This window comes from Syzygium oleosum, unplaced genomic scaffold (genome assembly GCF_021117445.2).
Source record: "Syzygium oleosum isolate NSW1041296 unplaced genomic scaffold, Sole_v2.1 Sole_v2.10, whole genome shotgun sequence".
NCBI lineage: Eukaryota > Viridiplantae > Streptophyta > Magnoliopsida > Myrtales > Myrtaceae > Syzygium > Syzygium oleosum.
The window spans coordinates 2,334,570-2,349,506 of NW_026607494.1; the positions used below are offsets into that span (position 1 = coordinate 2,334,570).

At 41.3% G+C, this 14,937-nt stretch overlaps 1 protein-coding gene and 1 pseudogene across 1 annotated transcript; both read right to left on the bottom strand.

The window, feature by feature from the left end:
• Positions 1–222: 222 nt before the first annotated feature.
• Positions 223–935, bottom strand: LOC130139080 (uncharacterized; annotated as a pseudogene).
• Positions 936–5,532: 4,597 nt separating this feature from the next.
• On the bottom strand, positions 5,533–12,026 carry LOC115662531 (uncharacterized). Its single transcript, XM_030584672.2, has 3 exons — positions 11,855–12,026; positions 10,954–11,226; positions 5,533–6,138 (listed from the first exon to the last, which is right to left on the bottom strand). Exons 1-3 carry the CDS (start codon positions 11,937–11,939, stop codon positions 5,570–5,572), a joined length of 927 nt encoding a protein of 308 aa, XP_030440532.1. The 5' UTR covers positions 11,940–12,026; the 3' UTR covers positions 5,533–5,569.
• Between the last annotated feature and the right edge of the window lie 2,911 nt (positions 12,027–14,937).

The following is a 14,937-nucleotide window of genomic DNA, read 5'->3' on the forward strand; positions in this document are numbered from 1 at the left end:
ATAAAAGGAAAATGTGTTTGGTGAAAGAAAGTGAGGTGAAAGAAGATATGAAAAATGTTTTCCGCTTTTTGAAAAACGAAAAATATTTTCTCCACTTTTGAAGGTGTTTTTTCCATTGGTGGAAATTTTTTTTCTTGACTAGTTTATTTTCCGTGAACCGAACGCCGGAAAATCTGGAAATGTTTTCCTGGAAGTTGTTTTCCGTGAAAGTATAACAAACTATTATCTCATGATCTGTTTACAGGATAGATGAGCATGATGATCTTCTCTCCTAGACTGCACTTCCTCCAATTTCGCGTTGAGCTCTTCCTCTTCCGTGGGGAGGTTGTCCAACAATCGCTTATACGTGATATGAGTCTTGTGGCTCTTCTTTATAGCAGAGAACATTTCGTCCTTCCGCAGTCTCTCCTGCCCAAATTCGGCATTGGTCTGCTTGAAGGCTAAAAAGTCGGAAGTAAAATCATCGATGTTGACCCAAAATTTTTGGATTGCTCTATGCTGCTCCGGCGATAGTCCTGCTCTGGCCGAGCTCATAATGGACAGCCCTTCAACCAGTCTCTCCTTCATGTTTGATTTGAAAAGATCCGACAGGCATTCCTTTGAAGACTGCTTAGCCTTCTTGACCTCTTCTGAGCTCGGAGTATTCAGAAGCCGAAATGAGAATTCGATTGCGCGAACTCCATCCTGCTCCAACACCATTAGTCTCAGCAGCATTAATAAATTCCTCGAGACTAGTAAAATAAGATTCGAACTTATCTGTCGGTCCAGCTGGCTCGATATTGTTCAAAGGAGTAGTGACGTTTAGGACCCAAACCTTGGCTTTGATCATCGGAGTGTCGTTCACTACGAAATCCTCCACTACGATCATGAAGCTCTGTCAATGGAATGAACGAGTTGCTCTTCTCGCAGTGAAGTCGTGCCGTGAGTCTGCACATTTTCCAGATTTTTCCAGATGAGAATCGTGAAGACGGGGTGACGGATTATAAAAAATAGTTTCTACATCGCATCGCAGGGGCAACAATCCGCCACATGAATTAGTCTCGACACTGAAGTTTAAGGCGCTTTTCATTATCTCTCAAGGTCTCGACCTCTCTTACTGCCCAATCACAGTTTCATTAGTCTCGGCTCTCAAGTTACGACTACGTGCACGCGATCTTTCTCAAGGACGAAAGAAATAGGAAGCAATCTGTAAGTTCTAAGGTGACTAAGACAGGAATTCATAAGGGGGAAAAAGTAACAAACACAGACCCTGAACCTGAAACAAGCTCGGCATTAGGCCGATTTCAGGAACACGTTCCACGGCATATACACAACCATTAAGTGTCATGAACACCAATCCATTCATTTCACATGTTGAATCACTTGCTTGAGATCGTTCCTTTCAACACTTCATTGTACATCGATTGCTTTGTTTTGAATACATAACAATCTTTCTTTTTTTATTTGTTTTTCGCTCTCTCTCTCTCTCCTTTGTTTGAACATCACATTCGATACTTCAAGAAAATCCATTCAATGATAAATAAGAATTCTGTACTTTGTATTTCGTCTTAGAATTCGATTATAAGTTAAATAACCAATAAAGATTTAAAAATGTATATTTGAAACTAAATATAGATTATTTATTGTTTGTAAGAAAATCCAAAGGTTTATAGCTTGAAGATTCCCACGAATCCAAGGTGAGTGTGGATCGAAGAATATTAGCGTGGCGTCCAAGTAAGGGTTCGAAACCCTCTCTTAAAATAAAAGTAGCATCCTATAATGCTAGAATTTGATTAGAAAATTAAATGAATATATGAAAAATATGATTCTTATTAATAAATTGGTTGTCGTAATGCTAAAATTGATCTATGAAAGATACACTTTTGTAGTGGTTGTTTTACCCATCTAAATTCTTACACTAAGAAAACGCAAAGCATGAAGCAACCCTATAAGTCAAAATAACGAGGGAGTCGGATCGAGTGGATCAAAGGCCGGGGGCCTAATGGGCCTCAAGCGAGAGAGGTGAGTGGCCACGTATCATGAACCGAGGTCCTGTGCATGCATATTTTCCAAAACTATAGTTATTTTCCTTAGAATTATTTTCATCTTTCAAACCAGTATTATATTTGGGCAAGATAATTATACAAATCATTCTTAAACTTTGGCCTAATGTGCAATGTCGTCCCTGAACTTTTAATTTATTCAATGTGATCCATAAACTTTAGCCCAATGTGCAATGCCGTCCTTGAACTTTTAATTTATTGAAAATGTTCAATTTCGTCATTAGACTATACGAAAATATCCAATGTTTTTTTTTTGGCAAAAAAATATCCAATGTTATCCATCTATTAATTCAACTTCAAAGACAACATTGAACATTATCTTATATTCCATGAATTAATTTGGACATGTACCAAAATTTTATGAATCACATTGAATAAATTAAAATTTTAGATATGACATTGCACATTTGACCAAAGTTTATCGACCATTTGTGTAATTTTCCCTATATGGGCGAGAGGACGAAAATACTTCAGTCTATGAGAATACCACACATAACATGGCTCTGTCCAATTCAGAACTAAGCATGCATCATCAAATAAAATGTCATTTGCAAAATGTACGCACATATTTGTCACAATTAGGACTCATGCAGCTTTGCCACGTTGTTTGAATTTCAAAATAAGAACACACACAACATCAGGAGTCATGTCGGAGCGTAAAATGACGGAGGAATTTTACCCAATTACATCTTAGGTAAAATCAAAATTGCATTCATGATTCTAGGAATTTGTTTAAGCATTACATTTGAAAGACTTAATTGAAAAATATGGTATCAAAAGGGCATTGTGAGGATGCTAATTAACGCCTCCATAGACCTAACCGAATCCCAAACCACAATTCTTTGTTTCTCACTTATGACGAGTACCTTCACACGTGCACTTAGGTTTCCAATCAGTATAAATTTCCTCCAAAATGATTGGTGGCAACTCTATTTAATTTGTCATTTTCAAATCCCAAGTTTCTTCGATTTTCAGAACTCTTTTTAAAATTCTACTTTTTCCTTCGAGGCAGTGTCGCGGTTCGACTTTTCCCATTTCATGGACGCATGAAAGTAAACTCCACAATACCAAGAGAAGCATGAGGGATTCAATTTGAACGATACGACTGGATCATGGGAGTGGTGTCGGAGAGCTTGTTTTAGGAATTTACAAATGAAAAGAATATCATGTGGAATAGGGGTGAGCATGATTTTAGGGTAAAACCTGGAACCTGAGAATCGGATCGGTGGGAACCTATCTATTCTAGGTGAAAGTATGCAGGATAGGATCAATGTTTCAAAAATTGAGAAACCTATTTCGATGGGTAGGCTTTAAATTCTAAGTAGGTGGAACTTGGAACCTGGAACCTAGAACTTGTAATAAGTTTTTGTGTTTTTCTTGATCTATGTCTTCGCGTGATCCTGCGGTATTCCATGACGTCCGATGATGGGTGTATAATCTAGAACCACTAGTCTGAACATCCATTTTATGACTGAGACTTTTACTTTGTTAATATTTCATATTTTTCGTATATCTAAATATAAGTTGCGGTCAATGGATTGTAGCAGCGGGATAGTTATAAAGGGTGATGTTTAACTTCAATAGTTTAATTAATAATACAGGTGGAACCTGAGTAGACCTTATAATCGACCCTAAAACTTGTGACAGGATAGGTTCTAGGTTCCAAAATATGCATGGTAGGTTCCGGGTTCCGTGTGGAACCTGTACGGAACCCAGAACCGCTTATCCCTAACGTGGAAGATGTTCAAAGGCGGGGTTGGCCACTTGTGCACAAACTAGTTGGGAACGAATGTTGCTCTCTTGATGATGGCCCCGTAGCAAGTCGAAACTAATTATGTTGAATTGAGATGCATGCCTTGCTCGAGATGGTGAGATGCCCAAGTTGATGGGAGACATGGAACAATCAGTCACAATGAGGCATTCTACGATACAAGCCATGGGAACGATCCTTAAGAAGGAATGCTGGTTGGGTGAATCGACTTGCCAGGTATTGTACGATCCCATGGCCGAGGCTAATCGGCCCAGACTGTGACAAACTGTATTAAAGGAGGGTTGCTAAGCTATAGGTGCGGATGTAATCCCTTACCATGTTTTGAGCACGATCGGAAGAAGATATAGACGTTGTGTTCCTGTGGGGCAAGCATAAGCCATTCTTGTAAATCCTTGGGAGAGGGAGTGCGGGTGCGATACACGACGAAGCAACAATGAGTGACGCATTCTGTTCGGTGAGCATTGGCCATTCATGTACGACACATGGAGAGGCGTTGACGGTTAGGAGAATTCAAGGAAGCAACAAAATAGTCCGTAACAAGAGCGATGTTGAATTCAAGTGGGGGAGCACTTCGCGGTCCGACTTTCCCTTATTCCGTGAAAGCATGGAAGTAAACTTGGTAATACAAGGAGAAGCATAAGGCATGCGATATGAATGACCTAACTTGATCGTGGAAGTAGTGTCACAGAGTTTGTGTTAGGAATCAACTGACCATAGAAAATATCATGTGGATAATGTCCGAAGGTGAGATTTGCCACCCGTGCACAAAGCAACTTAGAGTTGATGCGGCTCTCCTGATGATGGCCACAATAGTCTCAAATCAGTTATTGTGTTGAATCGAGATGCATGTCCCTCTCTCAGGACACGAGACACCCAAGTTAAATGCATGACTTGATATGGTTGATCACAATGAGGCATTCCACAATACGAGCCCTTAGAAGGGAAGGTTTGGCTTGGTGAATCGGCTTGCTAGGCGCTGAAAGGTCCCATGACTGAGGCCAATGGCCCGGACCATGACAGCCGGCTCCAAGAGTGGAGGCACTACATATCCCTTCGTTTATTCAAATCATCTGGAATGCGATACTTGCTTATAATTGTTCCTTTCAAGTTTCCTTGAATATAGATTGTTTTGTTTTGAATTCATGAACAACCTTTCTTTTCTTTGTTTTTCTCTCCTTTGTTTGAACATCACAGTTCGATAGTTAAAAAAAATCCATTCAACGGTAAATAAGAATTTTATACTTTTGTATTTCATCTTTTTTCACTCCAAACTCAATTGCAAAGGGACAAATCCCCCACTTCGGATGGGGTAAACACTCCTAATACAAATCCCCAAGACTCTAATGAAATCTATAGACTCTGCCTCGTGAGATGTGACACGGGAACACCCTTATCACTAGAGCCACCCAATGCGGAGTCATATCAAGAAGGTTTTACGTGAAAAGGCAACTCGATCATCACATATTGATAGAATAACAGTCAGAAAAGCAAATCCGAATTGTGAGCATTTCCAAGCTCCAAGAGCAAAAAGCCTAATGACCACACAATACATATGAAGACATCAAACATTGACTCTATAGACACATGTATGTATTTGACACACATGCTGACTAAATTAACATGATATTGGATCAACCATATAAGCCCCTCTAAGACATTGTTCTGCTGAAAATTGGCCAGCCATAGTCAAGCTAAAACACAGTTTTCATACTATGAGTGAACAATTGCCTCATAGCCTATTTGAAACCGTAAAGTTTTAACAGAACTGAGCCTTCAAGTTCGACCAAGCAGTGGTTGATCTAGACATTCTTTCCTCGGCTATTCTTTTCTTTTCCTCAGCCTCTGCTACTTTTTTTTGCTCATCTTTATAGCCCGACTTCGCTTCTTCGAACTCGACCAGCAAGATTTCCCAGTCTGAGAGGAGCTTGTACCTCCTAGACTTCACTTCCACCATCTTTCTCTTGAGCTCTTCCTCTTCCTTGACGCAGTCATCCATTAACTGCGTATAAAAGATGCGAGTCTCGTGGCTCTTCTTCATAGCAGAGAACCTTTGATCCATCTGCAGTTTGTGCAGCTCAAACTCAGCATTGTCCTGCTCAAATGTTAGGAAGTCCGAAGTGAAATCATTGAAATTGGCCCGAAGTGTCTCAATTATTTTTTGTTGCTCCAACGATAATCCATTTCTGGCTGAGCTCAAAGTTGATAGTGCCTCAGAAAACCTCTCTTTCATATTCAATTTAAAGAGATCTGAAAGGCATTCCCACAAAGACTGCTCAGCCTTCTCAACTTCTTCTAAGCTAGGAATTTCAGCCGTCAAAGCACTATGTTGTATTGAACAAACACAACACCAGCACGTGAAGTAGTTTTGAAGTGGTCAAATTTCAGTTTTACATGTCTTCAATAATGTAGTAGTGGAGTCCTAGTTTGTAGGGGTTTGTTTCTACACGTTTTTAGTTAGTGGGATATGTTAGTGGGTCTTTGTTATTGTTATCATGTCGTTATTTTCTTGCTGAGTAGTTTTCAATGTTATGCCTATTCAATAGGCTTGTGATCTGTTGAGTAAAAGTACGAGAGTTTTTCAGCAGCAATTTTGTGTGTGTGTCCTCTTCTACTTTTTGCTCTCTTTAGAGGTTATTGAACCATACTTGCCGCTTGTTCTTTTTCAACAATCTGGTATCAGAGCCAGGTTCTGGGTATTTCGTGAGCATCTCTATTGCCAAGATGGGTGATCTTCAAGTCGTTGGCGGAATCAAGAAGCTCAGCAACCAAAACTACAATTCTTGGTCTACCTGCATGATGTCTTATATGCAGGGCCAGGATTTGTGGGAGGTTGTCAATGGAAACGATGTGAGACAACCGGAGGCTGAAGATGCGAATGGGACATTGCGGAAGTGGAAGATTAAAGCGGGCAAAGCCATGTTCGTTTTGAAGACGACAGGTTGAAGAGGATGTGCTGGAGCATATCCGAGATGCGGAAACTCCCAAAGAAGCTTGGGATACGTTTCGCCAAGCCGTTCTCTAAGAAGAACGATACGAAGCTCCAACTCTTAGAAAGTGAGTTGTTGTCGATGGCGCAACGCGACATGATGATCACTCAGTACTTCCACAAAGTGAAGACGTTATGCCGAGAGATTACTGAATTGGATCCGGAGGCTCCGATTGGCGATACCAGGATGAAGCAGATCATCATCCATGGTTTGAAGCCAGAATTCAGGAGTTTTGTTGCTGCCATACAAGGATGGCAAACTCAGCCCGTCGCTTGTCGAATTCGAAAATTTGCTAGCTGGTCAAGAAGCATTAGCCAAGCAAATGGGAGGAGTCTCGTGAAGAATGGAGAAGAGGCACTCTACGCCAACAAAGGCAAGTGGAATTCCAAGCGGCATGCCCACGGTGGATCCAAAAAGAACGATGACAAGGCGAGAAGTCATCAAGATGAAGGGAGCGTTCGTGCACGGAAAGGTTCTAAGAACCACGGCAATGGCCAAAAGTTTGAAGGGAAGTGCTACAACTGCAATAAAAAAGGTCATATGGCGAAAGATTGCTGGTAAAAAAAGAAGGCCATCGAGAGTAACGTGCTGCTACTTCAAAAAATGAAGACGAATGGGATGCTGAGGCTTTCTTTGTGTAGATAAGGAGGAGCTAGCCCTTATCGCAACAACATTCAATCAAATCGATTATGAGAATGATTGGATTGTTGACTCGGGCTGCTCAAACCATATGACCGGCGATAAAGAAAAGTTGCAGAACTTGTCGGAGTACAAGGGAAGTCGGGTGGTGGTGACGGCGAATAACTCAAAGTTACCGATAGCCCACATCGGTAATACGACCGTCTCTCCCCAATGTAGCGATGCCGAGGTGCCACTCCAAAACGTCTATCATGTTCCAGGTATGAGAAAAAATCTTCTCTCGGTAGCACAATTAACATCTTCTGGCCATTTTGTTCTGTTTGGTCCACAAGATGTGAAGATATATCGAGACCTTGAGATTACAGAAGAGCCAGTAATGAAGGGACGAAGAACGGAGTCTGTCTACGTAATGTCTGCGGAAACCGCATATGTAGACAAGACGAGAAGGAATGAGACGGCAAACTTATGGCACATGCGACTAAGTCACGTTAGCTATTCCAAGCTAGATGTGATGATGAAGAAGTCGATGTTGAAGGGACTTCCACAACTTGAAGTGAGAACAGACACTGTATGTGCAGGCTGTCAGTATGGAAAAGCGCACCAGTTGCCGTATGAAGAGTCTAAATTTAAAGCGAAGGAACCATTAGAGTTAATACACTCTGATGTGTTTGGACCAATTAAGCAAGCCTCCGTTGGTGGGATGAAGTATATGGTGACCTTCATTGACGACTTCTCGAGGTACGTGTGGGTTTACTTTATGAAGGAAAAATCTGAAACTCTTTCAAAATTCATAGAGTTCAAGAAGGTAGCGGAAGCGGAGGTTGGTAAAAGAGTTCGTTGTCTACGCACCGACAATGGGGGAGAGTACATCTCAAATGAGTTCACAGATTTCCTTCAGAAGTGCAGAATACGCCATCAGTTCACATGTGCTAGCACTCCGCAGCAAAACGGGGTGTCAGAAAGGAAAAACAGGCATCCTGGCAGAAGTATGTCGAAGTATGCTTCATTCAAAGAATGTTCCGGGACGGTTTTGGGCGGAAGCTATGAAGACTGCGGCCTTCGTGACCAATAGGCTTCCTCAACAAAGGTTATGCTTTTGTTCACCCTTTGAAAAAATATGGAACATGAAGCCTGCTGTTGGTTATTTTCGAGTTTTTGGATGCGTGTGCTATGTATTTGTACCTGACCAGTTACGTAGCAAGATGGAGAAAAAGGCTGTTAGGTGTATCTTTGTAGGATACGACAATCAAAGAAAAGGGTGGCGATGTTGCGATCCAACAACCGGGAAATGCTACACATCTCGGAATGTGGTGTTTGATGAAGCTTCCTCATGGTGGTCCTCGAACAAGGAAGTACTACCGGACTCGGATGTTTTTAAGGAAATGTTAGAAATTTCTCAATTCCAGTTGAGTTCAAGTGAAACAGAGGTTGCAGACGACGATGTAGATGTTGAAGAAGGCATAGCTCAAAATCCTTGGCAAACAGGTGTATACCAAAGGCCAAGCGAAGAAGATGAGCCAAGTGGAGCAAGTACACCAACTGCACTTAGAAGGTCAACAAGAGCCCGAAAGCCAAATCCTAAGTATGCTAATGCCGCCATAGTAGAAGAGGCAGATGCAAAAGAGCCTGAGACATTTGAGGAAGCGTCTCAGAGTTCGGAATGGATTAAGGCTATGGAAGAGGAAATTGCTGCGTTAGAGCGAAATCAGACTTGGGAGCTCATACCAAAGCCAAGAGATGTGAAGCCTATTTCTTGCAAATGGGTGTACAAGATAAAACGCCGCACAGATGGATCAATAGAGAGGCACAAAGCTCATCTGGTAGCTCGAGGGTTCTCTCAACAATATGGACTAGACTATGATGAAACATTTAGTCCAGTTGCGAAGTTTACAACTGTACGAGTTCTACTGGCACTTGCAGCAAGCAAAAGTTGGAACTTGTGGCAAATGGACGTGAAAAATGCATTTTTGCATGGGGAGCTAGATCGGGAGATCTACATGAGCCAACCAATGGGCTTTCAGAATCAAGATCATCCTGAGTATGTGTGTAAGCTCCGGAAGGCTCTCTATGGGCTAAAACAAGCACCGAGGGCTTGGTATGGTAAGATTGCTGAATTTCTTACTCATAGTGGTTATTCGGTGACATGTGCGGATTCTAGCTTGTTTGTCAAAGCTAAAGGAGGGAAGCTAGCTATTTTGTTGGTGTATGTGGATGATTTAATCATCATAGGAGATTAGGAAGAAGAAATTCTCCAAACCAAGGAGAATTTGTCGGTTAACTTCGTCAGATGAAAGAACTTGGACAGCTCAAACATTTTCTTGGTTTAGAGGTCGACTACACTCAGGAAGGAATATTTCTCCATCAGCAAAAGTATTCAAAAGATTTGTTGAAGAAATTTGCAATGCTTAGATGCAAGCCAATCTCGACACCGATGGAGGCAAACGTCAAAATGTGTGCTCATGAAGGGAAAGATTTAGAAGATGCTATCATGTATCGGCAGTTGGTGGGTAGTCTTATCTACTTAACTTTAACAAGACCGGATGTTTCTTTTGCAGTTGGTGTGATGAGTTGCTACATGCAAAATCCAAAGAAGACTCATTTGGAATCAGTTCGTCGAATCTTGAGATATGTGAAGAGCACGCTTGGCTATGGTATTATGTACAAGAAAGGTGGAGATTGTAGACTAGTTGGCTACTGTGATGCCGACTATGCAGGTGACCATGATTCCCGGCGTTCAACTACTGGGTATGTCTTCATGCTTGGGTCCGGAGCAATTTCTTGGTGTAGTAAAAGACAACCAACGGTGTCTTTGTCAACCACGGAAGCAGAATACCGAGCAGCAGCGATGGCAGCTCAAGAAAGCACTTGGCTTATGCAGTTATTGAAAGACTTGCATCAACCAACAGAGTATGGTGTCTCTTTGTACTGCGACAACTTGTCGGCAATACGTTTGGCGAAGAATCCAGTTTTTCACGCAAGAACTAAGCATGTGGAGGTGCATCATCATTTTATCAGAGAGAAAGTCTTGCAAGAAGAAATTGAGTTGGAGCATGTCAAAACAGAAAACCAAGTTGCAGATTTGTTTACAAAAAGCTTGAGTAGCAATAAGTTCGAAAGTTTCTATCATCAGCTCGGTATGGTGAAAAGAGTAGAAGCTGGTGTTGAGGGGGAGTATTGAACAAACACAACACCAGCACGTGAAGTAGTTTTGAAGTGGTCAAATTTCAGTTTTACATGTCTTCAATAATGTAGTAGTGGAGTCCTAGTTTGTAGGGGTTTGTTTCTACACGTTTTTAGTTAGTGGGATATGTTAGTGGGTCTTTGTTATTGTTATCATGTCGTTATTTTCTTGCTGAGTAGTTTTCAATGTTATGCCTATTCAATAGGCTTGTGATCTGTTGAGTAAAAGTACGAGAGTTTTTCAGCAGCAATTTTTTGTGTGTGTCCTCTTCTACTTTTTGCTCTCTTTAGAGGTTATTGAACCATACTTGCCGCTTGTTCCTTTTTTCAACATGTTGGTGGCACGAACTTGATCCTACACTAGCACCATTAATCTCAGCAGCATTGACAAGTTCCTCCAGACCAGTAAAATAGGAGTCAAACAAATCAGTTGGTCTAGCTGGCTGAATATTCACTGGAGGAGTAACTGTTAAGACCCAAACTTCGACTTTAATGACCAAAGTGTCATTTGCTAGGTATCCCCGAATACTATGATGAAGCTCAGTCAATGGAATGAACCTTGTGAATTCCCAGTCACCGTTTCTCAAAGTGAAATCATGTTGCGTTTCTGCAGAATTCAGGACACAAGGTGACGAATTCAAAATTTTCTTTACTACAACAGCAGAGCAAAATATGTGGAAGAAACATTGGAGACCATCAAGAACTAGAATGTTGTATTGTGTACGTCAAGCAAAATATTAGCAACAGAAGAAGCAAACACCTCCCCCATGATCAGCTTAAGAAACTAAATTCACACAAAAGTCGATTAACTGACAATGCACAAAATTTTTAAGACCACCAGACATAGCTATCTTATATTGTGGTTCCTCTCTTTCTTCTGGACCAACATTTGGATCATATAGGCACAGTCAAGCCCCAACTCCTCCATCCACTGGGCCAGTTGCTTACAAACTTAGCTTGCTAAATTCCTGAATCAGTAACCTCGGGATTATTCTACACTCATTTTAGAAGCTCACCCACCTTTGAGAGGCTTAACTAACGAAATACAGAAAACATATTCTCTCTCTCAGCTCTATATCTCTCTTTCTACTTCTTCTCACCTATTTTTTTTCTCTCTCTCAGATAACAACGATTTCTCATAATCTAGATGCACCATCAATAAGAGAAACACCTATCATACACTTAACTTAAAAACAAGAGGTTCCAAGAAAAATCAATCCAATTAAAGAATAAACCCTTTCTAACAGAGCGAGCATCATTCATTTGATTGGTGACACTCGAGCAAAACCTGGCGTTTCTGGACCACCCCTTCGACAACATCACAGAACAAGTGTTGGGAGCAGCCCAACATGTTCAGGAATTGATTTGTAAGATTCGATGATTGGTCATCAAGAATACCTAATAGGAAGGACTCCAATTATGATAGGACACTGAAAAGGATGAAGTCTAAATAATAAGAGTCTTATTTAGGAAGAATACCAAGATGGAATCAATTGTGGTGATTGCCAAATGAGATGAATTCCAATCGATCAGGGAGATTTCTAATTAGGAAGTGATTGCCAATCAATTAGGGAAGATTCCTAATTTTTGGTGGAGGTCTACCACTAGAAATAGAAGGCTTGGGTGGAGGTTTATTGTGTGCACCAAAAAACACTCAGGAGATATCACAAGAGTCTTCAACAATGTGTGTAAACACGATAGATTTTGAAAGTTCATCAAATGAGGATGTGTATGTGACAGTTGTGAGTATCTATTGTGAGAGAAACACTGTTACAATGTTAATTGTAATCCTTTGATTATAGTGGAGTAGCTTTTGTATTAGCGTCCCGTGGTTTTCCCATATTGGGTTTTTCACGTAAAACTTTTGGTGTATCGTTCTTATTGTCTCTTCTTTGCTGTGTTATTTACATTTTTCTGCAAAGAGAATATACGGCCGCATATTGCACAATTTTGATGGTTAGAATTCTACTGCGATCTATTGCAATCCGACTTAATTTACAACAAAGTGATATCAGAGTTGAGGTTGTAAAAGATGTCAAAAGACAAGGCCAACATGATCAAGCTCATGGCTATGAATTTTGCAGTATGGAGTTGAAAGATGGAGGATCATCTCTGTATCAAAGGCTTGCAAAGGCCAATTAAGACAAGAATGCCTCCAAAGGACATGGTAAAGATTGTGGCACTAGCTCCTAAATCAGCAACAGTTGGAGAGGGAGGAGAAGACTCCTCAAAAGCCCTGAAACTAACGGTAGAAGAAGAAGATGAAGAAGAAGAAGAGGAGGAGGATGAGTGGACTATCCTCAACGGAAGATGCGTTAGCACCATTAGAAAGTGACTCGATCAAAGCATACGCTTATGATTTGTGGAGAAATTGGAGCGGACATCGCGAGGAATACATCTCAAAACATAGCAAGCTTGATAAAGAAGGTGTCACGTATAAAGTACAAAGATGGAACAAGTGTCTCTGAACACATAGGCACTATGAGAGATTTGGTGAATCAAATCAATATAATTGAGAGGATGATCACTTCGAAATTGCATGCACACTTCCTGATAGGTTCTATGCCAAAAAGCTGGGACACCTTAATTTTGTCGATTCACAATTCCAAGCCTGAAGGAGCATTGTCCGTAGAGTTAGTGAAGGACAGATTGCTAAGTGATGAGAAAAGGCACAAGGATGAGGGGTACTACAACCATGGTGATAGAACTTTTGTTATCAATGAACAATAGAAGAAAGTAGATTGTGAGAGGAGCAAAAGCCGTGAACCTAAAGGTCATGCAACCTTAGGGCTAAGGGCTAAGAAGAGAGCTTGTTTTCAATGTGGAAAAACCGGCTATCTCATTAGAGACTGTCCATTGAAGGTACCCAACAAGCGAGTTGAAGCACCAGTTGCAAATGTGAATACAGTTTATGAAGACATAATGGTTATCCGCACTGATGTGAGAATCAACTTAACATGTCAGGACACCATTTGGTTAGTTGATTCTGCAGCCTCCTTTCACGTGGTCCCCAAGAGAGAATTTTTCTCTTCCGATATAGTTGGAGACTTCGGTCTCGTGAGAATGGGTAATGATGGTTCATTGAAGATTGTTGGCATAGGATGTGTTGAGATCGAGACCAACAATGGATGCAAGCTGATCTTAAAAGAGGTAAGGCATGTCCCTGATATTCACCTTAACTTGATCTCCGAAGAAAAACTAGATGATGATGGTTGTGTGAATCACTTCGGCGAAGGGTATTAGAAGTTAACCAAGGGCAGCTTGGTGGTAGCAAGAGGAGTGAAAGACATGTCGCTCTATATCATACAAGTGAAGTTATGTGGCAGAGATGTTAATGCACTGAGGGAGGTATCTACTGAGCTTTGGCACAAAAGGCTTGGACATAAGTGGAAACTAGTTGTTATGTTGTATCGAGGTGCAGGCCTTTGCTTGGGATGGTGAGGTGCCCAAGTTGATGGGAGACATTGAACGATCGGTCACAACGAGGCACTCCATGATACAAGACATGGGAGAGATCCCTCAAAAAGAAGGCTGGCCTGGCGAATTTGCTCGCCAAGTGCCGCACCATCCCTTGGCTGAGGCTAATCAACTCGGATCGTGACAAATGATATCAGAGCTGGATCCCCAAGTTACATGTGCATATGTCATCTATTACCATGTTTCGAGCATGATCAGTGGAGACAATATTTTCCTATTGGCGAGCGCAGGCCATTTGTATAAAGCCTAGAGAGAGGTAGTACTGGTGTGGTACACGAGGAAACGACAGCAAGTGACACATTTTGTTGGTCGAGCATTGGCCATTCAAGTAAAACATAAAGAGAGGCGGTGATGGTTAGGAGAATCCAAGAAAGCGATTGAATAGCTTGTAACAAGGGCGTTGTTCAGGAGAATGTTACAATCCAACTATTCCCCATTCCATGAAAAAGCATGGAAGTAAACTTTGTAATCCAGGTAGAAGCACGAAGGATGACATATGGATGACACGACTTGATCGTGGGAGCGGTGTTCGAGACTTTGTATTAGAAATCTAGCGATGAAATGAATATCATGCGAAAAAATGTCCAAAGGAGGGGCTAGCCACCCGTACATAAACTGGTCTGGAGTTTATACCACTCTCTGATGATGGCCACGCCAAACCGAAACCAATTGTTATGTTGAATCGAGATGCATCCTTCGCTCGGGACATGAGATGCCTGAGTTAAAAGGGAGATGTGGTATGGTCAATCACAATGAAGCATTCCATAATTCAAGCTGTGGGAATGATCCTTAGAAGCGAATGATGGCTTGAAGAATTGGCTCGCCAGGTACCGCACGGTCC